This window comes from Sminthopsis crassicaudata, chromosome 4 (genome assembly GCF_048593235.1).
Source record: "Sminthopsis crassicaudata isolate SCR6 chromosome 4, ASM4859323v1, whole genome shotgun sequence".
Classification (NCBI taxonomy): domain Eukaryota; kingdom Metazoa; phylum Chordata; class Mammalia; order Dasyuromorphia; family Dasyuridae; genus Sminthopsis; species Sminthopsis crassicaudata.
In genome coordinates this window covers 102647423-102674398 of record NC_133620.1, presented here as the reverse complement: position 1 = coordinate 102674398, position 26976 = coordinate 102647423, and the positions used below count along the sequence as shown (strand labels likewise).

The 26976-nt window shown below is 38.0% G+C and overlaps 1 protein-coding gene across 4 annotated transcripts in view; it reads left to right on the top strand.

Annotated features, from left to right (window-relative positions):
* SLC26A9 (solute carrier family 26 member 9) overlaps window positions 1-14650 on the top strand; it is a 39560-nt gene extending 24910 nt beyond the window's left edge. For 2 of the 4 annotated variants that reach the window (XM_074308975.1, XM_074308976.1), the window contains 11 exons: window positions 262-339; window positions 579-674; window positions 1585-1691; window positions 2602-2671; window positions 2801-2893; window positions 3015-3128; window positions 3716-3997; window positions 5597-5651; window positions 7746-7891; window positions 10949-11020; window positions 13435-13615. In XM_074308975.1, coding sequence (XP_074165076.1) covers window positions 262-339; window positions 579-674; window positions 1585-1691; window positions 2602-2671; window positions 2801-2893; window positions 3015-3128; window positions 3716-3997; window positions 5597-5651; window positions 7746-7891; window positions 10949-11020; window positions 13435-13482 — 1161 coding nt within the window. In that variant the 3' untranslated portion in view covers window positions 13483-13615. Of the gene's footprint in view, window positions 1-261; window positions 340-578; window positions 675-1584; window positions 1692-2601; window positions 2672-2800; window positions 2894-3014; window positions 3129-3715; window positions 3998-5596; window positions 5652-7745; window positions 7892-10948; window positions 11021-13434 lie in introns of those variants that run through there. The other 2 variants (XM_074308974.1, XR_012489075.1) reach the window with 2 other exon arrangements.
* Window positions 14651-26976: the final 12326 nt, after the last annotated feature.

Genomic DNA, 26976 nt, shown 5'->3' with positions numbered 1-26976 from the left:
ACAACCTCCACACAGATCCCTTACACTACCCTAGCCTAGAAAAATGGAAACAATTAAGGTCCCTAGACACTTTTTTAAATTGTCCTCTATTGGAATTACCCATAACCACCCTTCCTTCCACCATTTCTGGCTGAGGCATTGAGGGACAGGGACAAATTCAGTTTATGCCCTTTCCTCCTCACTCTCACCTTGTCCTCATCTCATATGCCCTGCTCCCTTCCCTTACACTCCCCTCAAGATTTTTTTTTTTACTCTTCATAGATGTCAAGTCTGTGTGTGTCACTGGTGGTGATGATCACCATGTTGGTGTTGGGGGTCTATCTGTACCCCTTACCCAAGGTAAGAGCAAAAGTGGGGCAAGCTGAGTTAAAGAAGGGAAAAATTACATAGAAAATTATAAAGTATTAGAGATTTATAAAGTATTAGAGATAGAAGGGACTATAGCAACAATCCAGATCAAAACTCTGTCTGAAGCGGGAATCAAAGAGATTAATTTCTTGGAGAAGGAGAAAGTTAAAGGACAGGGAAAGAGTCCTACTGATTTGAATCTTTGTTTATTCTGTTTATTCTCCTTACAGTCTGTCCTGGGGGCTCTAATTGCTGTCAACCTCAAGAACTCTCTTAAGCAGCTCACTGACCCCTATTATTTGTGGAAGAAAAGCAAATTGGATTGTGTGAGTATGCATCTTTCTACCTCATCCTTGACCTTCTCAGGCCTCTAAGGCCCATTTCTTCCTGTTCATTCTACCTCTAATACCATTTCTGGTCAAAGTTGAAATCTGCTCCCTACAGAACTTTTCATCTTCCAGACACCCATGGGAGACTCCATTGTTCAGAAAGGGAGTTCTTAGGCAAAATTAGGTGAAGACAGGAAAAATCAGGGGTCCTCCCAAAACTCCCTACTTCCTCCTGGAATAGTTATAGTCTACTTTTATATTTTCCATTCCCTATCTCATTTGATCCTTGAAACAGCTCTAAAAAAACCAAATTCTATGAGTATTATTGTCCTCAATTGTGCATTAAGGTTCAGTGATTTGCTGAAGGTAACACAACTACTAAATAAATGGCAAAGAAACAGGCTTTGTGTCTCCAAATCCAATGCCCTTTCCACCATGTTGTTTTTCATTATTATTTTCAGGTTCATTTCAACTCCTTAAATTTGTCTACCATATTATGCTTTTCAAAATCACAGTTTCATTTATTTTTTGCCCAAAATCCCCCCAAAAGAAATGGGCAAATAGAGACACAATGAGTTTCAAGAATTCTAAAAGTTCTTCAGAGAGGAATCATAGGAATTCATATTCCCAAATCTTTCCCAAATGATCAGTCCTTGGATTTGACAAGAACTGATGAGGCCCCATCAAGGACATATGTGGCCTAGGCTATATACTTAAAATACATAGTCCCTGGAGAGCTTCTTGTCTAATAGAGGAAAAAATTAGTGATAGTTGTGACTACAAAATTGCATCAATTCATTGAAGAAAGGGAATGGATTTGGCTCCAGGAAGCTTCCTGAAAGAAGGGGCTTCTCCCTGGGCAGGTATCAGAGTTCTAGTATTATTCAACTTCCTTCTCTCTCCTCAGTGTGTCTGGGTGATGAGTTTCCTCTCATCATTTTTCCTCGGACTACCCTATGGTGTAGCAGTGGGTGTCTCCTTCTCCATCCTAGTGGTTGTCTTCCAGACCCAATTGTGAGTACTCTACTACCAGACTGGGGCTATTCCTCAAATTCCCCTTTTCTTAAGGTCAGGCTTAGGGTAATTGACGCCAAATTTCTATGGTATCCATCACTAATGTCTTTATTGGACAAACCCTGTTCCTTTTCTCTTATTTAAAAAAAAAAAAAAAAAAAAAAAAAAAGGTTCCTCTATGGCTTAGGACTGGAAGGCCATGGCAAAATCTAATGCAGCAAATGTTAGCAAAAGGCTTTGATACAGGGTGGTTGCATGGGGGGAACCCTGTCTATATCCACTTCTCAGGGAAAAAGTGTTACCACTGCCATCTCAGAGGTCACAGTTAATAGCCTTTGGGTTCCAAAGACACTTGAGAATAAAAGGTTAGAAAGGTAGAAAAAAATATGGCAAGCATCAGAGATAAGAAGAGGGACTCTGAAAAATAGAATAACCTTTCCAAGATACCCTAGGCATATACCAAAGAAGCTAAACCATTTAATGGAGTGCTCAGGGGCTCAGCCTTCTTTCCTACCTCTAGAAAAATTACAAGCACTTGAATTACACATACAGAGCCCCAGAAACTAGATAGGGAAGAGAAGATGTTAAACTTCAAGAAACCTTCCCTTCTCCTCTAAACAATTCAGAACCAGGAAGTCCTGAGCTGGTACCATATATATATATAATCACCATATCTTCAACCCCTCTTTGGTAACTCTCTCTGGAATAAATGGCTCCCTGCCCTCTCCCCCCTAATTACTTTCTTCTCCTAGACTTTAAACCACTATGTAATTCCCCCTTGATAAAACTCCTACCTTTAGACCAGGAAAGAAGTAGTTTCCTCCCTTGCCCTCCTTCTGGTCTTAGCAGCATCCTTTGAATTCTATTGTGATTTTTCTCATTTATTTTTCTTTTTTCCTTACTTATTCAGTCGTAATGGATCAGCCCTGGCCCAAGTCATGGACACAGATATCTATGTGAACCCTAAGACTTACAATAGGGTAAGTAGCAGTCTCCTCCTTCCATTCCCTAATTACTCCCTTTCCTGCTCACACCCTCCTAAGACAAAGAGGTTAAAAATAACAATAAAAAGACACTCTGCCTCCTAAACCCAGTCTCCTTTATGGCAGGTCCAGGAAGTAGAAGGAATTAAAATTCTGACTTACTGCTCTCCACTCTACTTTGCCAACTCAGAAATCTTCAGACAGAAGGTCATTTCCAAGGTAAAGTACAGTTCCCTTCAACTTGAAGGAAGAAGTTCTCTAAATGGCACTGGGTTCAGGAGGGAAATGAGAGAGATAAAGAAGGTGAAGCTCAATGTAGCTACTGGTCCTCTCCTCATAGATAGGTGTGGATCCCCAGAAAGTGTTCCTGGCCAAACAGAAATATCTAAAAAACCAGGAGAAGGGACTCAAGATACCAACAAAACAGAGGAAATCGCTATTCTTGAAAAACAAGGTAAGCCAAACTCAACAGCATTCCATTCACACTCACACATATATCTTCTCTCTGTCTCCTCTCTCTTTCTCTCTCTCTCTCTCTCTCTCTCTCTCTCTCTCTCTCTCTCTCTCTCTCTCTCTCTCTCTCTCTCTCTCTCTCTCTTCCCTCTCTCTCTCTGCCTCTCTGTCTCTCTCCTCTCTGTCTCTGTCTCTCTCTGTCTCTCTCTCTGTCTCCTCTCTCTCTCTCTCTCTCTGTATCCTCTCTCTCTCTCTCTCCCTCCCTCCCTTTTTCCCACCCTCTCTCCTCCAGTTTCTGTCTCTCTGCTGTATAATAACAATAATCCATCTATGTGGAGCTAAAGCAGTTCTTAAACTAGAGTCCATAAACTGGAGGGTTATATTATAATGGATTCATTTTAATATATTTATTTTCTTTGTAATCCTATATATTTAAATACATTATTTTGAGAAGGTGTTCATAAGTTTCACCAAAATGCTGAAAGAACCCAAAAAAGGCTAAGAAAACCCCAATTCTAGAGGAGTTATCTAATTAAGTCAAAATCTGTAAGGGTCCACTCTGAACTATCTTCTTGTCCTTGCCTCCAGACTGTCTCCCTGCAGGAACTCCAGGAAGACTTTGAAGGTGTTTCCCCCACTGATACCAACAACAATCAGACAGCTGCCAATGGAACTGGGATCTCCTATATCACCTTCAGTCTAGAGACCCCAACACCTCCCAAAGATGAGCCACCAGCTTCCTTTACACTATCAAGTGAACCTGAGAATCCCCTAGCCAGTGCCCCACCCTTCATCTCCTTCCACACCATCATCCTGGACATGAGTGGAGTCAGCTTCGTTGATCTTATGGGCATTAAAGCATTGGCAAAGGTAAAGCCTAAATAGAAAGAGAAGAAAGATGCCTTCCCAATTTCCCCTTTTTCCTCCTTACACTTTATTAAGTTCCCTAATTTGGAGAAACCGAACCAAAGCTGAAGTTCCCCTAGGGAAAGGAGCAAAGTAATATAAGCTTGTACTTCTTTAAATTTGCTCTGGGTGGGCAATCTTTCTAGAATATACTGTACTCAGAACACTTGCTCACCTTTTGGCAAGTTACTCAGATCTCTGTACTTGCTTTGCAGAAAAGGGGCACATGGGGTACATGTGTCCCTTACTCCCACTCCTCTAAGCTCCAATATCCATCAGAGAGAATATGGTCACACCTGTTCACTGCTGCCCCATCCCATCTATGGACTAGCAATTGGTGTAGCAAGCAGAATTTAGTCATGAAACTTAGAATAAAGTATATTCTTAATATATATATACACACACACATACACACATATATATGTATGTGTGTATATACTGTATATGTAGTATATACAGCACCTCTCTATATAAATATATAGCTTTACATATATATATATATAGAGAGAGAGAGAGAGCAACAGAGAGACTGAGACAGAAAAACAAAGAGAGAGAGAGGAGAGAGAGAGAGAAAGAGGGAGGGAAAGAGGAGAGAAGCAGGGGTATATAGTAATTCAGTTCCCCCTTCTGAAATCTAAATGGGCAGGTAGAGAATTGCTAGTAAGCTTATCTTCTTCTGACAGCATGTCTAAACTACCTCTTGAAGAACAAAGTCAATGGTGGGCCATAGAGGTGACTGGGAGAAGAGAGGATTTGTGGAGAAGCTTGACTGAGTTAAGAGAGGAGGCAGGAAGGAGGAGAGGTGACCATATAATGAGAGACTTCCTGAAATATATTGGTCCCTTAAGCATTTTGTTCTAGAGAAAGCTTTTCTGCCTGTTCCAGGCCACAGGAACAGAGACTTGAGAACTGGAAGGACCTTTAGAAATCCCTAACTCTACAGGCCCTCTCTATACTTGCAGTGAGTATGATGAAGATCTCGTGGCCAATGCCCCATCTATCCATCTCCTTCATTACATCATCCAGAACATGGAGAGGTCTAGAAAGAGGCTCTAGAGCCCTAACCCCCTTAGTTTACCAGATGAGGAAACTCTTAGTCACATAGGGATCATCCTGCCCTCTAAGTAGAGTGAAAGAATCCAGCCAACCAAGACCCTCCTAATCCCTGTCCCTGTATGACCATGGGGGACAAAGCTTACTTTCTTTGAGTCTCCCCTTCAGTGAGAGCAAGAGAATTGCTGCTTCCATGCTCCCAAGAGTCAGGGAAGAGGAATACCCAAGGAGCTATAATTATCCTGAAGTGCCCATCAAATGGTCAATTCTAAGTTTTCATCCTGCTTTCCAGAGCTCTCAGTCAGCACTTCAAGGAGAAGTAGTATATACCTGCTGCTATTTTTATCCTTGGCTACACCCAGCTCTTGGTGTGGCTGACTTGTTCAGCTCTACTTGAAGTATTTTTTGTGGGTCACCTGTGGGACACACTGAGAACATTCTTCTCCTTTTGTCTCTCTCTCTCCCCCTGCTTCCCACTTCCTTCTCCCGACCCAACACTTCTGGCCCCAGCTCTCCTCCACCTTTGGAAAGATTGGTGTGAAGGTCTTCTTGGTGAATATTCAAGGTAAGAGAAGGGTGACATCCAGGGGTAGTTATAAGAGGCTACTTAGGGAGAGCAGAACTGCCAGGTAGTCTTTAAATTATTACCTACCTGGAAAACGTCAAGAAAAAATCAGAATGAGAACAGATTATGGAAATGTCCCAGGAACAATAATGTTAGTGTAATGGCTAGGTGTGGAACAAAGCCAAAAGTGATCATAGGAACAGTTGCCATCTGCATACAGAGAGAAAATAAGGGGGACAGAGAGAGGAAAATGATAGAGGAAGGGCAAGAGAGAAAAAGGCAATCAGTCTAGAAGCATTTATTAATCACTATGTCCCTACAAAATACGAAGATGCAAAGGAAAAGGCAAAACAGGAATTTAAATTCTAATGGGAGAGATACCTTGTGCAAAAAGTAGATATATTCAAGGAGTAGTTACAAGATTGTTTTTTGTCCTTACTTCTTGAAGAGGATACTGATCTCGGGAAAGAGATATCATGAATGCAAATGAAATGAATTTAAGGAAGACAGGGCTGCAAAGTCATCAGCCTTACTCTTTCCAATTGAGCCATCTAGGTCTGGTGGCAAGTCATCCTAGAGATGCCCCCATATGCAGTGGAAATTCTTAGCTAAGGTCTTTCCCAGATCTCAGTTTTTCTGAGGCAATTCCCTTTCAGTGATTAACTCTAGATAAAAAAAATGAGGTGGAAAAAATGGCTTTTTTTAACCTATTTAACAAATCTGGGAAGAAAAGACCCTCAGAGTTTCTGGACAAAACAGAAACAATTGCTATTTATTTTCACACTGAACTATCAGAACCCAAACAATGACCAAGGTAGGCTTGGGTTGGGACCCATCATTGACCAATCAGTAAGAGTCAGCATGATTTGGATTTAAGGCATGATGGTTAAAAAAGAAATCTAGTCTGTAAACCCCAAGGATTCAGCCATCAAGCAGGGAAGGATATGATTCCCTATGTGGATAGAATGAGAAAAGGAAGGGGAAGAGGGGAGGAAGAAGAGTGAGCAAAGGAAAAGAGAGGGCAAGAAAGAAAGGAGAGGAGAGAACTTCAGCCAGTTGGCTCTCCAGTAAAAAAGGAAGCCAGGGCTTTTCAAAGGCAATAGTAAGAAAAGGCATTAGGAACAACAGGCATTCAATTAGTCAACATTTATTAAGCTTCTGTTATATGCCAGGAACTTTGAAAACTCTGGAAATACAAAAAGAAGCAAAAGACAGACCCCTTCCTCCACGAACTTACAGTCTAATGAATACCATGAGCACTTCTTTAAAGCACAGAAGTAATTCCCCGCAACAAGGAAGTTTTAACATTTTTGAACATAACCACCAAAGATGATGATTCCTCAGAGTTAAATTGTAAAAAAGCTTGACTCTCAGGCTCAAGCTTTTCCATATGTTCATAACGCCCTCTGCTGCTCAAACCAGCATTGCAATATTACAAGATAACTAGTGGGAAGTTTGATTTCCAAGTCTTAAAATGTTAATGATTCCCATTTAATCAGGGCCTTTTTGTAAAAAACCCCTTTCCCCTCTTTTAAGGTAGGCAACACAAAGGTTATGTCACAAATGAGGTAAGAGAGGTTCTTAAACATTAACTTTTCTCTCCTCCCTTTCTCCATCTACTTCTTCCTTCCCTCCTTCTCCTTGCCTCAGCCCACAATGTCACATTTCTTCTCTTTCTCCTTCTCCTCCTCCTTTTCTTTTCCTCCTTCTTCTTCCCTTTAAAAAATTCTCTCGATAGATCTTTTCACTTAATAGTATTTTATTTTTTCCAATTATAATAAAGATAGTTTTCAACATTCATTTTTGTAAGATTTTGAGTTCCAATTTTTTTCTCCCTCCTTCCCTTCCCTCCTTCTTCTCCAAGACAATAAGCAATCTAATATAGGTTTTATGTGTAGACTCATTTTAAAATTATTTCCATATTAATCATTTTGTGAAAGAAAAATCAGAACAGAAAACTACAAAAAAAAATAGTACATTTTAATCTGCTATCTTCTCTGGATATAGATGGTATTGTCCATCTCAAGTCTATTGGAATTGTCTTGGATCACAGGCAGGTATCTTCTTGACAGATAATGTTTTTCTCCTTTCCAGCCCAAGTGTACAATGACATAAATAATGGAGGTGTCTTTGAAGACGGGACCTTAGAACGAAGTCACATCTTTCCCAGCATCCATGACGCTGTCCTTTTTGCCCAAGCCAACAGCAGAGCAGTGGTCACAGGACAAGACTTAGGAATGGTATGACCCCTGATACTAAGGATACCCCATGTGGGAATAGGGGAAGGAAGCAGGGTACCCAAAATAGTGAACAAAAATGAAAAGTGATGCCTTCTCTGTACTCACCAATAACTAAAGTAGTATTGTAGAATATTAGAGCTAAAAAGAAACCTTGGAAGCTATTCAATCCAACTCATTTTACATTTGAAAAAATTGATGTTCAGAGAAAAATGTGCCCTTTTCCTTTCTTTCATTCTCCCCAGGAGGGCCTACCCACCAGAAAAAGGTATTGGGGAAAAGAGTAAAGAGAAAACTCATAGGCAAAAAAAAAAAAAAAAAAAAAAAAAAGCCTTAGAAGCACTCAAGACAGAGAACCCAAACGATTGTTTTATTTTTTCTCTTTTTAATTTTTAATCAACAAAAACTTCTCATTCTCTCTTACCTTCCCCACCTTGATGAGAGAAAGAAAGAAAAAACAATCCCTCCATTATAAACATGTATAGTCAAGTTAAACAGATTCCCTCATTTGACCATGTCCAAAAATAAATAATTACATCTCAATCAGCACTCATTCAGGAATTACATCTCCTCTCAGTTAGTAATGGGCAACATATATTCCTGGAATTAATTTGAACTTTCCCAAGTTGCACCAAACAACTCTGATATAATAATAGCTTATCCTCCTGTAGTCAGTCGATAAATATTAAGTGCCTATTAATACTAGCACAAAGTGCTAGGAAAGAAAGGCAAAGAATAGTCCCTCTTTTCAAGTTGTTTTCAACAATATGCAGGACAAAAATGGAAATAATCAACAGAGGCTGAGCCAACACTTGAAAGTGTACAAAGGATTTTTCTTACAAAAATTCACGAAATAGTACCAGCATTGATTTCTTTACTTCCCATATGAGGAAAGTGAGTTGCAAAAAAGTGGTTTGAATAGACCCATTTTGGAGCAGATGCTCTATCCACTAGAGCTTACATTCTATCAGAAGAGATACTAGTTATTGGCCAACAGGATTTTTTTTAAACTATTAAGATTTATTGATCTCTTTTGTTTATACATTCCAAAAATTTATAGATTATTCTCACTTTATAACAGGTCTCCTTCATTCTTTTTTTATTTATTTATTAAAGCTTTTTATTTTTCAAAATATATGCATGGATAATTCTTCAACAATAATCCTTGCAAAATCTTGTGTTCCAATTTTTCTCCCCCTTCTCTCACCCCTTCCCCCAGATGGCAAGTAGTCCAATATTTTATAATAGGTCTCTTGTAGCAAAGTAAAATGATTAAATAAAGCTAATAATACAGAGACCATCTGAAGTACCAGAACTTAAATTCAAATCTTCACCAAAATTATCCATCTTTCTATTTACTGTCACACAGAGCTCCTAGGTTAAGACACTCTTGCTTACTCATTTTTTTTCAGTTATGTCTGATTCTTCATGACCCCTTTGGGGGATTTCTTGAAAAAGGCGCTGGAGTGATTTGCTATTTTCTTCTCCAGTTCATTTTACAAATGAGGAAACTGAGGCAAACAGAGCAAAATGTGTCCCAGGTCACATAGCTAGTAAATACCTAAGGCTGGATTTGAATTGACTCCAAGCCCGTGTTCTATCCACTGTACCATCTAGCTGCTCCATTGGATCAAGAAAAACATTTTTTCCTTAGATAAAGAAAAACATTCAAATAATTCTGAATTAATTTGTTGGTGCTCTATAGAGAAAAAAAACAAAAACAAAAACAAAAAACTCCACAACAACAAAGAAAGAGGAATAACATGATCGTTTGAGAAAGAGAAAAAGATTTCTCCTGTGGAATTTTAATCTTAAGCAGATCATTCAAAGAATGGTATGCATATGCCTATGAGACATAAACATCCAAAATGTTCCCGAGACAAGGAGGCAGGGCTAGTCTTTCTCAGTATACGAGTCCATGCCCAGGCTCTCTTCCGATTCCCCTCCTCACTCAGTCCTTGCCCTCAGCTCCAAAGTCTCACTTTCACTCCAAATGTCAAGAAAACTTCCCAGGCCTTCGTCACATGTAAGAAAAGGCTAGTCTGGCCATAGAACAACTGTTTGTTCTTTGCCTTAAGAGATGGGTAAAGGTGAAACCCTCTATAATCACACTGAAAATCTGCCTAGGAAAATAAGTAGGCTTTTGGCTGCCATCCTAAAGATGGCAAAAGGAATGGAAAAAAGGGAGGTACAAAGAAACAGGGCTAGCAAGAGCTAGTCTAGCTGTCCTAAAGAAGCCTGCCATCTTTAACCTGGTAAGTTTTGGTCCCGGGTTAGAGGGAGGGAAATTTTCTCCCTAAAAAAAAAAAAAAAAATACCCTCCTGATAGGTGGGTCGATTGTATTAGGGGAAAGAACACTGAACTTTGGGTCAGAAGGCCTGGGTTTAAATTCCTACTCTTCAACTTACTACAGGTATATCCTTGGAAAAGGGAAAGAGAAATAGGATGGATATAGAGCCTACTATGTGCCAGGCACTGTGTATAAATCTTGTCTCACTTGATCCTCACAACTCTGATAGGTAGGGGCTACTATTATCCCCATTTTACAGTTGAAGAAACTGAGGCAAAAAGAGATTTAAATGCTTTGTCCAAGATCATCCAACTAGTTAGTGGCTTTGGAGAGATTTGACTTCAGGTCTTCCTGAGTCCAGACCCAGGGCTTGCTCCACTCTATCCTGTACCTTTGGCTTCTTTGTGTACAAATTAAGTAGGTGCTACTAGATCCATTCATTCATTTAACAAATGTTTCCTAAACCCTTATGATATTCATGTAGATTGAACGTTTCCTGGTAAGAGGTATAGAGAATTGCAAAGCACTGGCACAGAGGGGAAAGGTCATTGCCTACGGAAAGGATTACAGAGTTAAGCCCTAAATCTCTTGATCCTCCTGATCATTTCATGCCAGTAACAGCCCACAGAGGAAGGCAAGCCCGTTGGCATCTGACTGATAATGGGAGGAGGGGAAGGAAGGGTGTGTGTTGCTGTGCAGTTGGGAAGAAGAGCTTGAAGCTCCCTTTAAATGGCAATCATCCCACACTAGCTTCCTTCCTTCCTCACAGGCTCCAGGGAACACTGACCTTTCTCTGTATGATTCAGACGATGGTGGATCTAGCTACCGTGATCTGGAACAGGTAAGCTGGGAGTGGGATTGGGGAGGGAAGAGGATCACACAGATGTCCCTCAGAAATAAGACTCCCACTCAGCAGCCATGGAAGAGTCGGGAGAGAAGGTCAAGGAAAGGGTTTGGTCATTCTCATCTTTTAATGATCTTTATTCTTTTTACCAGTCCCAGCTTTCCATAGCAAACCATCATTATTGATTAAGCACTAATTATATACAGGCACTGGGAGGTGAGGACAAACAGTATAGTACCTACTTTCAAAGAGCTTATATCCTTTTTTTTTATTTTTAAATAGACTATTTTTAAAGTGATTTTTTTTTTTTTTTTGCAAGGCAATTGGGATTAATTGACTTGCTCAGAATCACACAGCTAGCTAAGTATTAAGTCTCTGAGACCACATTTGAACTCAGGATTTCCTGACTTCAGACACTGGACCATCTAGCTACCCCAAAGAGCTTAAGTTCTACAGGAGAGACAACAGTTGTCAGCTAATAGATTTTTTTTTTAACTTCTAATTAAGATTTATTGATCTCTTTGTTTATACATTCCAAAAATTAATAGATTACTCTCATTTTATAACAGGTCTCTTGTAACAAAGTAAAATGATTAAATAAAGCTAATAATACAGAGACTGTCTGAAAGTGTGTATAATATTTTTCTTTTTTCTTTTTTTTTAAATTAATTATAGTTTTTATTTACCAGATATATGCATGGGTAATTTTACAGCATTGACAATTACTAAACCTTTTGTTCCAATTTTTCCCCTCCTTCCCCCCCCCCCAGATGGCAGGTTGACCAAAACATGTTAAATATGTTAGAGTATAAATTAAATACAATATATGTATACATGTCCAAACAGTTGTTTTGCTGTATAAAAATAATCGCACTTTGAAATAGTGTGCATTTAGCCTGTGAAGGAAATCCAAAATGCAGGCAGACAAAAATAGAGGGATTGGGAATTCTATGTAGTGGTTCATCGTCATCTCCCAGAGTTCTTTCGCTGGGTGTAGCTGGTTCAGTTCATTCCTGCTCTATTGAAACTGATTTGGTTCATCTCATTGTTGAAGATGGCCACGTCCATCAGAATTGATCATCATATAGTATTGTTGTTGAAGTGTATAATGATCTCCTGGTCCTGCTCATTTCACTCAGCATCAGTTCATGTAAGTCTCTCCAGGCCTTTGTGAAATTATCCTGTTGGTCATTTCTTACAGAACAATAATATTCCATAATATTCATGTGTGTGTGTGTGTGTGTAATATTTTACATCTGTATCATCTCTTAAATTCTTTTTAAAAGTATATTTTCTAAAGAAAAAAAAGTATATTTTCTTTCCCTTCCATCCCCTACTCATTAAAGTAAAGGAAAACAAATGTCTCATAACAAATGTCAACAAGCATTTTTTTTTTAAATAAAAGCATACTCTGTGCCAAACACTGTGCTAAGTACTGGGGATACAAAGAAAAATAAAAAACAGATCTTCTTCAGGGACAGCATATTCTATTGAAGGAGACAATATGTAAATAACAAGGTGTGCTACAGCTATATACAGAGTATATAAAGGTGATCTGCAAGGATTAGACATTAGCTGACTTGAAAGTACCCAAGTCTAAAATGAAGTTAGGAGTACTAAGATTCCAAAGTAAAAAGAGGAATGAGCAGGGCAAAGGCATGAAGATAAGAAATAGAGAATCATGTATATAAATTTATATATAAATACACATATATTTAATGGGAGGGAAAAAGAAAGAGGAAGACAGAGAGAAAAAGACAGAGACAGAAACAGAGAGAGAAAAAATACACAGTAATCTTGAGAGAAAGGTTCCTGCAGTTCAGGGGTCAGGAAAAATTCCATGTCTACCATTACAGGGTACTTTCAAGTCAGCTTCTTGAAAGAAAACACATACAAAGGCTCCAACAAGGAAAAAAATTATGGTAATGGGCCTAAAAGAAATTATATAGTAGTCCCAGAAGAAATCACATTTCTTCTAAATCCTATTTTTCTTCCCTTTATCCCTGTTTTCTATGGGATTTTGTGGCTAGACAAGGTTTGAGCCTATTTGCGTATGAGCGCAAATTCTAAACTTAGAAATTAAAGAAGAAAGAAATGAAAGGAGCAGAAAGAAATAAAGGGGCAGAAAATGGGTTCTAATCTCCCAAAGTTCCTTAAAAGTCAGAATTGTACAGAGATGATTCTCCCCATTTTATAGATGAAAAAACTGAGATGTGCTCATATCAAATCCAGTAGCCATAAACCCGTGGAAGATGTTACAACATACAGGCTGCTGCTTTCTCAGTTTTTTTTTCTCTCTGTTGTTTCTCAACTCATACGATCTGACCCCAACCATCAGGCTCCACCCTCAGCCTCTGCCCACTCTCATGACCAACAAGCCTAATGCCCTCTCCTTTCTGCCTCCCTCACAGGAGATATTTGGGAGCATGTTCCATTCTGAGACACTGACAGCTCTGTGAGACTGCAGCAGGAACTTCTCGCCATCTCCAGCATTTCCCATTCCCCAGGACCTTCCGCGAAGAAGTGTCTAACTCTCTCAGCCTAGGATTATGCCAGAAACAGACCTCCAGAGTCATGGCTGGACACAAGAAAGCATGTGCACCGGGCTTCCTGTCTTCACCTTCTCCATCCTTTTCCTTTTTCTTCTGCTTGGACTGTTCAGAAGGACCCAACCACTGCAGCAGAGTTCTCAGGCCTGGCAAGAGCAAAGACTTGGAGAGTAACTGACACTAAAAAGACATTCACCCACCTAGGCAACTGGAAAGGTCCCTCAACTTCCTAGAATAATCCAAGACAGAAGGAAAAACACAGAATTCTGACTTTTCCAGAGACTGGAAACCTTGATGCCAACCCTACACCGCCAGTAGGTTGCAGGCTGCCCAAGGATACTTGGGGCTGAGGCCATGGAAGGGGAGGATTTTCTACTGTTTGATTAATACTTTGTGGCTTCCCCTCCTGCTAGGACCAGCTTCCCTGACTGTCCACTGGCCATTTCTGTGCCTCCTCTAGGACCCCTTTTACTGTCTTTCTGGAATTCAGCAGTCTATTTCAGGGATGACATTCATTCCCCCCATTTCCTCCTTTGCCCTTCAGTATATCACTGCCTGCCCATGGGGAATGATCAGGGACCTAAAAATAGTTTCTCTTCCACCCTGGACATGCACTCAAAACTGGACCTCTAGAGACCAAAGTGCCCTTGCTGAGTCCCATCCTGGATGCTGGGTGCCAAGAAGGTGGGTCCTGAGAAGCAACGACTCCAACAACCAATATACACAAAGAACAAGATCTGAATCTGTCCACGAGCCTGGGGGAGGCTGGTACCAACATAACACTACCTAGTATCTGGCTGAATTCCAGCATTGCCACCTGATGGTCCTTCAGATCTCCTGGGCAAGGTGCTTCGTCTGACTAAACTAGCTGCAATATCCCTGTGACGACAGGGAGGACTTATCATTTTAACCCTTTTCATGTTTTCCACAATGATCACCCCCAGCATAGCCACAGCCTGCTCCCCTGTAGGAAGCAAGCCACGTGGCTCAGCTAGGGACCTGAAGCCAAGAGGTCACATTCATCCCTCCTTGGGGGAGAGAATGCCCTTCAAGAACAGGGCACCCTGGCTATGTGACCCGGACAACGTACTTACCTCACAGCTACTCGGGCAATTCCCCAAGATTATAAATTGGAAAGCAGCAACTGATCTTCATGGCTAAAAAGAATTTCCCACGGCATCCTCCCTTCCCTCCCCTCCATCTTCCCCGACACTGAAATATAAATATATAATCACCATCCCTACCCTGTGGGAGTAGCCTAGGGATAGGGCTGAGTGTGATGTAAGCCTGCACCTGGGAATGTGGTGGATCACCGGATCTCAGAAGTTCTAAGCTATAGCCAGCCAAGCTGATGGATGTCAACGCTACCAGGCACCAACATGGTGAGCTCGTGGAAGCAAGAAGTTAAGGATGGGCAAAGTGAACAGGCTAGAAAGGCAGATCAATGATCAGGCCTGTGTGTGGTCACTTTACTTCTAGCCTGGATGGGATAGATATATTTAGATACTAAAAAAAAAAAAAAAGCAAACCAACAAAAAAACGGAGTAGAGATGGAGACATGACCACACTAGAACATTTGGGGTCATTGTCTCATTTGGGGACAATACCCTTTTTCAGGCAGAACCCCCTGTTTCTCATGGTGCCCCATTAACATAGCATTCCTAGCAGAGAATATTGTCAACAAGAGGGCCTATATATCACGGTCTCACAAATGAACAGGCTATCTTTGCTATCATGCACTTTTATAAAGTTTCCATTGATCCCATCCAATCAACACCATGCAGAAGTCCCCTCGCCTCTTGCTCTTGCCCCTCACTACTCCACCCCATCTCCAAAATCTCTCTCCATAGTCGTTTTGCTTCAGTGAATCCCGCTCCAAAAGGTTGGGCTGGCCCAGCCTGGAAAATCCCCCAATTGGACTTGACTGAAGTCTTCTCTCCCCACCAACCTCCACCACATATGTTTCTGCCATTGATTCACTGAAGTGGAAGCCTTTCTGTGTGTCTGTCTATGAGCCAACAAGCTAGAAAATTTACTGTTGAAGGAGGGAATGCTAGAATAGACCCACAGCAACGTTGGGGCAGAGAGACTTGGTAGGAATCAGGTACACCATTATACTGTCCAAGAAATTTAAACTCAGAGAACAAAGGATACTATTGTCTGAAGATTCACCATTTCTCTCACACTCTTGCCAAATTCTCTGAAAATTCATCATACCTCACTTACTCGCCAAATATTCTGGACAGCACCTGCTCATTCCATCTTTTTGAAAGTAAATTTAGGATGAGCCTCTTCCTTCCTAATCCAGAGACCTCCAAGAGATCCAGAGGATTTATCTAGGAATAAAAGTCCAGAACCACCACAGAGTGAATGGAAACTTCAAGAACCAAAATTGATACAGAATAATTCAGGGATAAACCAGGAGGGAACAGGCTTTCCAGATTTCTAGAGAGAGCTGAGCAACCTGCATCCCCAGGTACATCTTAGGGTGCCTCTCCAGCACTTACCACCTTCAGTCAGTAGTGAATGAAGTCAATGAAAAGCCTTCCTGCTCCTGAGAAGAGAGATATGCAGACAATGTGAACATTCCTTGAACTGGAACATTTGTGACAAGAATGTAACCAAGTTTCTACTAACAGCCCTTCTGGGAATGAATCAGAAGGAGAGAAAAGGGAAAGATAGAGAAATAATCCAGAATTTCAATGCTTTTGAATGTTTCTATTGATACTGACCTGTGAGATGCTGCCCCTTCCCCTCCCTAGGTTAGGGGTTTTGAGACCATAGATATTTGTATAATTTATTTAATTTAATCGCCATTCTTCTTTTGTTCTTTTGGTAATAAATTTTCTAAAAATATGAACAAAATGGATACCCACCACACACACACACACACACACACACACACACACACACACACACATATATATTTTACATATATATATTAGATTGATTTCCTTGAGAAGGTTGAATGCATGGACAATATTCAAATGAGATCTATAAAGGGCTTTGAAAATCTTAGTGTTTTATAAATAGTAGCTATTGTAATTATTAAGAAGGGAGTCAAAAAAAAAAAAAACTGAGGCAAGAAGGCAGAATTCCTATATAGGAATCCTGTTACTTGGAGTAAATTCTCTGGAGTATGCAGAAGAAAGGCAGAAATCACAGGAAACCTTCAAGGCTATTTATTCCTGGAGAGACCTGCACCTGCCATCATTGTTGTGTACCATGGAATCGTACATGGTATGGGTCTGCCCCAGTTGTGTGTAATCATACCCACATAGAAGAAGGAAGGCAAACCCTGGGGGAGTAATGTGACACCTGTGATGGATGATGTTTGCCCAGGAGAGGGCAAGGTAAGAAAGAGAATTACCAGTCAATCCAAAGATCATAGGGGACCCACCATGGGGAAGAAGTGTGAAATTCATTTGTCTGTGCATTGGGAATAAGCCCCAATTATCTTGTGCTAGTAACAGCTCAGCATATAAAAGCTGAATTTTCTTCTGTTCTTTCTCTTAAACAATGACAAATGGTGATCCAAATTGAGATGTTTGATCCTGGCTCCAACCCACCTTGTGTGAGATTAGGAAAGTCTCACCATCTCTCTCGGCTTCAAGGGGGATTATGACTAATGATAATCACTTACGTTTATATAATACTTTGGAAATGATGAAGTGGTTTACATGCATTATCTCATTTGGTCTCTATGACTCTGAGATTTTATATATATTATATTATATGTATGTATGTATGTATGTATGTATATAAAACAAGTGCTACTATTTCCATTGCACAGATGAGGAAGCAGACTCAGATACATTAAGAAACTGGCCTCCCACCTAACAAGTTAGTGGCAGATTCTAGGTCTTGTTCTGAGTAAGAATTAAGAGGAATATCTTAAGAGTCAGAATCTTCACCCTTTCCATTCTTGCTCCTTCCCTCTTGGGTTGGTGAGAGTAAATGAATGAGGAACAGAAAAAGTATAGGATAGAGGTGAGAAATCTTGCTACTGTCATGTAGTCAGAGACACACCGTTAATTCCAATCCTGTCCCAAGAGAATAGAAAAAGGTAGTATTACTAGATCAGTATAAAAACCATCCCTTGCAAGTACAGGTGAGGAAAAGGAATTTAGCAAGTTTTGCTTGGCCAAAGGAGACAGAATTAGGAACAAGGCATAAAATTTATAAATTAGATTTCAGCTCCCAATAATCCTTCCTAACAATACGAATAGTCTAAAATTGGATCAGGTTTTTACAGGAATGGGGAATTTCCCTGTCCTTGGAAATGTTCCAGTAGAGGGTGGATGACACCCGTCTTTCTCAAGATTTTTGTTCTGAGACTCTCTGAACTGGATCAAAAATGTCAATCATATGGCCAGAGGCAAAGGCAGACTTCAACATTCCCCAGTGTTGCCAGAACCAAATTAAAATGTAATTGGGAAATATTTAATATAAGTAAAAATACAATAAAGAGGGATTTCCAGGAGCTAAGATGACAGAATAAGCAGGGAATCACTGTAAATCTCCCATGTTCACTTCTGAACAATTATACAATAGTCTCAAAAGACAGAAAATAAATGGAGTAAAACAATCTGTCAATCCAAAAAACTTGGAGGACTAACAGAAAGGATCTGTCTCATTTGGGAAAAAGAGGATGCAGTCCAGGACACAAAACTTCCTAATGAACTAGCAGCAAAGATCTCCTCAGCAAATCATCAGGAAATCATGAGCCCCAACGTGGTATAGTGGGTAAATACCAACACCAGGATCTCTGTGCCCTGGCACATCCAGGGGAGCCATCAGACTCCAATTCTAGGAACCACCATGTGTTTCAGTGTAGCCCCAGGCAAGCAGCATCCTCCAGCAGCCAGGCCACCACATGCATCAGCGCAGCCTGTGCAGGCAGGTTTCCTCCAATGCCAAACCATTATGTACTTTTCTGTAGCCCCGAGAAAATATGGAAATACCTCATCAGGCTTTAGCACATGCGAGACACCACCACTAGGACTCCAGCTCAGCACCAGATAATCTGCCATACCCCTACAGCTTCCAGCACACCAGCTACCCCCAACACCACTTCCTCAGTCTGGCACTAGAAACAAGGATCCCCCATGTATTTAAGGAAAATATCAGTGCAGTACAGGTAAACAGCCAGGACCTGCAGCCCCTGGCACAAGAAGCCTGAGATAGTAGTCCTTCAACCCTGGCAGCTCAAATTTTTTTAAAAAAGAAAAGGCAGAGCGGGGGGGAAGACAAGCAAAAAAACAACAAAAAAAAGGGAGAATCCAAACAAAGAAAATTATTACAGTAACAGGGAAGACAAAGACAAAAGAGAACAAAAATGTCACAACACCTATGGGCAAAACCACAAAGAAAAATGGTAAGTGGTCTCAACCCAGAAAAAAATTCATGTAAGAGCTCAAAAAGGAACCTAAAAAATCATAAGAGAAGTATACACCAAGTGGTATAGCATCCAATTTTGCAGGAGTTTAGTGAGCTATAGGAAGAAATAGATAGCAAAACTATTCTAGAGGGAGACCTCAATCTCCCCCTCTCAGAGCTAGATAAAATCTAACCACAAAAAAAAAAAAAAAAAAAAAAAAAAAAAAACAATAAAAAGGTGGTGAACAGAATTCTAGAAAAGTTAAATATGATAGCCCTGTAGAGAAAATTGAATGGGGAGAGAAAAGAATATATCTTTTTTTTTCCTCAGCAGTACATGGAACCTACACAAAAACTGACCATGTACTAAGGCATCATAAGGCAAACCTCACAATCAAATGCTGAAAGGCGAAAATATTAAATGTATCCTTTTTAGATCAAGATGCAATAAAAATTACATGTAATAAAGAATCATGGAAAGATAAACTAAAAATTAATTGGAAAGTAAATAGTCTAATGTGAAAGAATGAGTTAAATAACATAAAAACAATTAATTATATTATCAAAGATAAAGACAAAATACCAAAACTTGTGGGATGCAACCAAAGCAGTTCCTAGAGGACATTTTATATCTTTAAATGCTTATATTAAGAATCAATGATCTGAGCATACAAGTAAAAAAATTAGGAAAAGGACAAATTAAAAATTCCCAATTAAACACCAAATTAGAAATTCTGAAAATGAAAGGACAAATTAATAAAATTGAAAGAAAATTATCGAACTGGTAAATTAAAAATAAGAGTTGGTTTTATGAAAAAAGCAATAAAATAGATGCACCTTTGGTTAATTTGATTTGATTGAAAAAAAAAGAAGAAAACCAAATTACCAGTATCAAAAATTAAAAGCTAAATATACCATTAATGAAGAGGAAATTAAAACAATAATTAGGAGCCCAACTGTATAATACTAATTTTGACAATCCAAGTGAAAGTATGAATATTTACAAAAATATAAATTTTCCAGGGAAATTGAAAAAAAACAACAACCCCATTTTAGAAAAAAGAATTGAATAAGTCATCAATGAACTCTCTTAAGGAAAAAATCTCCAGTGTCAGATGGATTTTCAAGTGAATTCTACCAAACATTTAAAGAACAATTGATTCTGATACTATGTAAACTATTTGAAAAAAATAGGTGTAGTCCTACCAAATACTTTTTATGACCCAAATATGATGCTGATACTTAATCCAAGAAGAGCCAAAACAGAGAAAGCAAATTACAGACCAATTTTCCTAATGAATATTGATGCAAACATTTTAATAGCTTTTTATTGACAAAACATATGCATGGGTAATTTTTCAACATGGACCCTTGCAAAAACTTCTGTTCCAACTTTTCCCCTCCTTCCCTCCACCCCCTTCCCTAGATGGCAGGTAGTTCCATACATGTTAAATACAATATATGTATACATATTTATACAGTTATCTTGCTGCACAAGAAAAATCATATTTAGAAAGAAGGTAAAAATAACCTGGGAAGAAAAACAAAAATTAAACAAATAATAACAGAAAGAGCGTAAATGCTATGTGGTGATCCACACTCATTTCCCAATGTTCTTTTGCTGGGTGTAGCTGTTTCTATTCATTGCTAGTCAATTGGAACTGATTTGGATCCTCTCTTTGTTGAAGATAGCCACTTCCATCAGAATTGATCCTCATATAGTATTGTTATTGAAGTGTATAATGATCTCTTGGTTCTGATCATTTCACTTATGATGCAAACATTTTAAATAAAATATTAGCAAAGAGATTATAACATTTTATCACCAGGATAATACACTATGATTGGTGGGATTTATATGAGTAATACAGGACTCATTCAATATTTAAAAAGCTATTCATATAATTGAGTATATTAATAATAAAACTAAATGAAATCATATGATTATTTCAATAGATCAAAAAAAAAGTTTGACAAAATACAGCACCCATTCCTATGAAAAATTCTAGAGGGCATAGTAATAAATGGAGTCTATAACCATCAGTAAGCATTATATGTAATGGCCTTCCCAATAAGATCAAGGACCATCATTATTTAATATTGTACTAGAAATGTTAGATTTAACAATAAGAGAAGAAAAACAAATTGAATGAATTAAAATACCAACGAGAAAACAAAACTATCACTCTTTGCAAATGATATGATGGTATATTTAAAGAATCCTAGAGAATCAACTACTAAAAAAAAAACTATTTGAAATACTAACAACTTTAGCAAATTCACAGGATATATCATAAATCATTGCCATTTTATATTACTAACAAAGCCCAATTCTACAATATGTTTTTTACAAGAAACACAGTTAAAGTAAAGAGAGACATACAGAGAAAAATGGTAAGGAGATGGAGATAAATCTATTATACTTCAACCAAAGTAAAAAAAAAAAAAAAAAAAAAGTGAGGATAACAATCCTGATTTCAGACAAAGTAAAAGCAAAAATAGACCTAGTTAAAAGAAATAAGGAAACTGCATTTTTCTTAAAGACACCACAGACAATCAAGCAATATCAATACTAAACATATACATATCAAGTATTATGGCATCCAAATTCTTATAGGAGAAGTTAAGTGAGATATAGGAAAAAAGCAAAATTATACTAGTGGAGGACCTCAACAATCCTCTCTCAGAACTTGATAAATCCAACCAAAAAACTAAACAAGAAAGAAACTAAGAAGTTAAATAGAATATTAGACACCATAAGCAAAATAGAAGACCATAGAATAATGTACCTATCAGATCTATGGGAAGGGGAAAAATTCATGACCAATCAAGAGATAACAATCATCACAAAATGAAAAATAAATTGTCTTTATTATATTAAATTTAAAAGCTTTTGTACAAACAAAACAAGACAACCAAGATTAGAAGAAAAGTAGAAAGCTGAGAAACATTACCTTATTGCAAGTTTTTTAACAAAGGCCTCATTTCTCAAATATGTAGAGAACTGAGTCAAATTTATAAGAATACAAGATATTCTTCAGTTGATAAATGGTCAAAAGATATGAACAGGCATTTTTCAGATAAAGAAATCAAACTGTCTATAAGCATATGAAGAAGTGCTCTAAATCACTTTTGATTAGAAAATTGTAATTTGGGGGCAGCCAGGTGGCTCAGTGGATAGAGCACCAGCCCTGAAGTCAGGAGGACACGAGTTCAAATCTGGTCTCAGACACTTAACACTTCCTGGCTGTGTGACCCTGGGCAAGTCACTTAACCCCAATTGCCTAAAAAAAAAGAAAGAAAGAAAATTGTAATTTAAAACAACTCTAAAATACCAATGTTGGAGTTCAAGCACATAAACTACAGTATCACCTTTGAAAGAATTCAGAAATCAAGCCCTCCCCAAATCAAATAAATGCATTTAATTAAGATTCATTGAGAATCACACACTCAGGGCAGGCTGTGCTCCTTTTATACATTTAGCAAGACAAAGATATTTATGAAATCTGATTTCATTGATAAAGAGTTTAATAACATGAGGAGATCCTAAAGCCTTGATGGAACTGTGCATGTAGTTACCCAGAACGCATACAGAAAGGCCCATTTGGTGAAGAGGATGAGTCTTATGATTAGCGTGGCTTCATCATAAGTTCATGTAAAAGACAGCAAAGGATAGTGTACAGAAGCTATGTCAGGAGAAAGATTTATTGATGTTTGTGGCTCAATGTCCTGGTCTACATCCTGTTGATGCTATTTTCTTATTGTCTAATAACTTGATGTATGATGGACCATACAGACCTGTACCTGTCCACTAGTCATTGAGAATTTCTGTGGGGTTTGGGCTGAGGAGGCAAGTTTGGGCTGGGGGCAAAAATCATAATCTCAGCACCACCTATCAGATTAGTCAATATGACAAAAAAAAAAGTGATAAATGTTGGAGAGAATGTAGAAAAATTGGGACACTAAGGTATGATTGGTAGAGTTGTAAACTGATCCAACCATTCTGGAGAGCAATTTGGAACTATTCCCAAAGAGCAACAAAATCGTGCATATCTAACTCTGACCCACCAATATCTTTACTAGGTCTGTATTTCAAAGAGATCTTCAAAAAGGGAAAAGGAGCTATGCAAAAAATATTTATAGCAGCCCTTTTCATAATGGCAAAATATTGAAAATTGAAGGGATGTCTATCAGTTGAGGAATTACAGAGAAGCTGTGGTATATGAGTGTAATGGAATACTATTGTGCAATAAGAAATGTTGAACAGGCAGATTTCAGAAAAATCTGGAAAGATTTGTAAGAACTGATACCAAATGAAATGAGTCAAACCAGGAAAACACAGGAATACAAAGTATCAACACTATTATATAATGACCAACTGTGACTTACTCAACTCTTCTTAGCAACACAATGATCACACAAAGAACTCATGAAGGAAATGCTATTCATATTCAGATAGAGAACTGATGGACTCTGAATGCAGATTGATGCTTTTTTCATTTATTTTACTCTTTCTCATGTTTTTTTCCCTTTGGTCAGTTTCTTCTCTCACAATTATAATTAATATGGAAATGGTTTTCATGATAGCACATGAATAAATGATATCAAACTGCCTATCATCTTTGGATGCAGGAAGGGGAACAGAGGAAGGAGAAAAATTTGGAACTCAAAATCTTATAAAATGAATGCTAAAAATTTTCTTGAGCAAAACAATAAAATACTATTTGAGCAATCAATAAATGCAGTAATATGTCAATAATATTATGTTTTAAAATTAAATTAATAGACATCCATTAGGGATCTCTACAGACAGATTAGTGTCCCCCTTTTCTACTGAAGTTTGACACCACTTGGCTAGATAATCCCCAAGGTCCCTTGTTCCTTAATTCTACAGGAAAATCAGTTTTTAAAACCTGCCTTATTAATGAAATGGCCCTGTCCAGGTATTGTCCTGGGTTCTTATGTTCAGAGAGATATTGATGATGTCTCCTTAACCCAATACAAAATTCCCTTGACTAAATTGATTCCTATTACTACCTAACGTTAGATGTTAGAGATGTCATTTCACAGTCTCTGGAGATGATCAGTTTCCTCATCCATAAAATGAGGAGGTTAAATTAGATGAACTCTAAAGTTTCTTCGAGGATTAGATAACCTCCTTTTAGGGAACCTACTCTCAACTGCCTCTACTTCTCAGCAATCCTCCAGGCTCTAGTTTCAATGCTTCCTTTTAAAATCCCAAGTTCCAAAGAGACTCAGTCAGTTTGGCTTCAATGGATCACCTAAAGTAAGGAATTTTTACCTTAACAACAAATTAATCCTATTGATGAAATTTCACCTTTGGTTAAAGAACTGTCAGCGCTTACCTAAACAACAGACAATATGGATGGTTGCATAGGCAAGGCTCAATGGGGCAATAATTCAGTTTCAACAAGCATTAAATTGCAAAGACATCAAAATTTCCCTCAAGAAATTTACATTCTATTTGTGAGATTCAAGTTTAAACAAATACAAATATACAATACAATGTGAGGAAGAGAAAATTAACAACTGGAAAAGATCAGGAAAGGCTTCCCATAGGAGGTGCATCACCTAAATTGAACTTTAAATAGAGCTAATGATCCTAAGTGGTTTTATTCTAGGCATGTGTCACAGCCTGTGCCAAGGTTCAGAGGCAAGAAATGGAATCCAAAGGTTAGAATGCAAAAAGTAGGTCACTTCTGCTGGAATGGAAAGTTTTTTAAGGAGATTAAATAAATCTGAAAATGTGAACTAGAGCTAGTCTTTGAGTCTTGAGAAGTTAAGGAACTTGAATCTTTTCCTAGAGGCAATCGAGAAATTTAGAAAAGTAAAAAAGTTAGATCTTTGCTTTAGGAAAATTATTTTGACAAATATATGGAGACTATCCTCCAGCCCATGTTAGATGATAGACTGAAAACTAGAAGTCAAATTAAGAAGTCATTGCAGTAGTCCAGAGAAGAAGTGATTCAGGCCTGAAATAATGCAAATATGGAAGTACAGAAAAGGGAACGTGTGTTGAGTTTTATTGTAAAGAATGAATCACTGTTGGGCAACTTATCAGATATGGAAAATAAAAGTGAATAGAATCAAGGATAACTCTAACATCGCAACAGTGGACAATTGGAAGAACAGTGGAACCCTCAACAGAAATAAGAAAGTTGAAGGAGGGATAGGTTTTTAGGTGAAGATACTTAGTGAGTTCTATTAGGTTTAGAAACAGTCCCATCCATCTATCAAGTTAGTAGCAAATTCAGATCTTGTTTTGATTAAGAACTAAGAGGAATGAATATCTTGGAGGCAGAGTCCTCATGCCCTTCCTTTCCTGCTCCTACCTTCATGGATTAATAACAGTGAATGAATGAGAAACAGGGAAAGGGAGAAGAGGAAATGAAATACTTATGAGATATACAAGTATACATGTCCAAAAGATAATTAGTGATATGAGAATGGAGAGAGAAAAGGATATGGATTTGAAAGTCATATGTTTGGAAGTAATAATTTAATCAATAGGAGTTGATGAGATTATCAAGAAAAATGGCATAATGGGAGAAAAGAAGAAGGCCCAGGGCAGAATCTTTAGGTGTACCCATTGCTGGAGGGAATCACTGAATGACAACCTAGAAAAGGAGACAGAAAAGGAGTGGTCAGAGATAGAAAAAGAATCAGAAGAGAATGGGGATATGAAAACTTAGATTCAAAGCAAAGGGGATTAGCAGTACCAGATATGAAATTATACTTCAAAGCAGTAATCATCAAAATGACTTGGTTGAAAAACAGAGGGATTGATCAGTGAAACACATTAGCTTTTTTAAGAAAACAGAAACAAACAAACCAAATAGCCAACTGTTCAATAAAACCCAAGATTCCAATTACTGAAGTAATGGCTCACTATATGATAAAAACTTACAGGGTGACTAGAAACCAGTCTGATAGAAAGTAGGCATAGCAGCATTTTACACCATAGATTAAGATAAAATTCAAATGGATGCGTGACTTAAACATAAAAAGTCATGTCATAAATGAATTAGAGGAACAAGGAAGAAATATATTTTCAGAATTATGAATAAGGAGATGAGTTCATGACCAAACAAAGAATAGAGGGGATTATAGAGGATAAAGTAGACAGTTTGTAATACATAAAATCAAAGACCTTTGCACAAATAAAATCAAGCAGAAATTAGGAGAAGAGGTATTTAAAAAATTCTTGGAGCAACTAAATGGATAAGTGGATAGAGTACCGATCCTAGAGTCAAGAGAACCTGAGTTTAAATCAGCCTCAGACACTTAACATTTTCTAGCTGTGTGACTCTGGGCAAGTCACTTAACCCTAATTGCCTCACCAAAAAAAAAAAAAAAAAAAAAAAAAAAAAATATATATATATATATATATATATATATATATATATATATATATTTACATATATATATATATATTTATAAGTTTTTCTGATAAAGTTCTAATTTCCAAAATATATAGATAATTGATTCAAATTTATTAAAATGGTAAATTTCCCCAAATGATAAATAGCTAAAGGATACGAACAGGAAGTTGTCAAAGGAAGAAATCCAGACTATTAATAGCAATCTGTGAGCTATCAATAAACATATGAAAAAAACTTTTCAAATTACTAACAATTAAATTAAAACAACTGAGGTTCCAACTTACATCCATTGAACAGGCAAAATTGATAGAAAAGGAAGATGACAAACACTGAAGAGAAAGGAAAACAGGTTTGTTTGGTTTTTTTAAATGCACTCTAGATAGTACTATAAACTGCTCCCAAACATTCCAAAAATTAATTGGAATTATGCCCCCAAAGTTATTAAATTGTGCATATTCTTTGACCTTTGAATATCTTAAAGTGACCAGAGAATAAGGAAAAGAATCCAAATATACAGAAACATGAGAGTTTATGTATGGGGTGGGGGTAGGGGAGAGTTGTCAAGGAACTAGTTATAAAAGAGCTATGCATCAACTGGCTAAACAAATCATGGTATATGAAT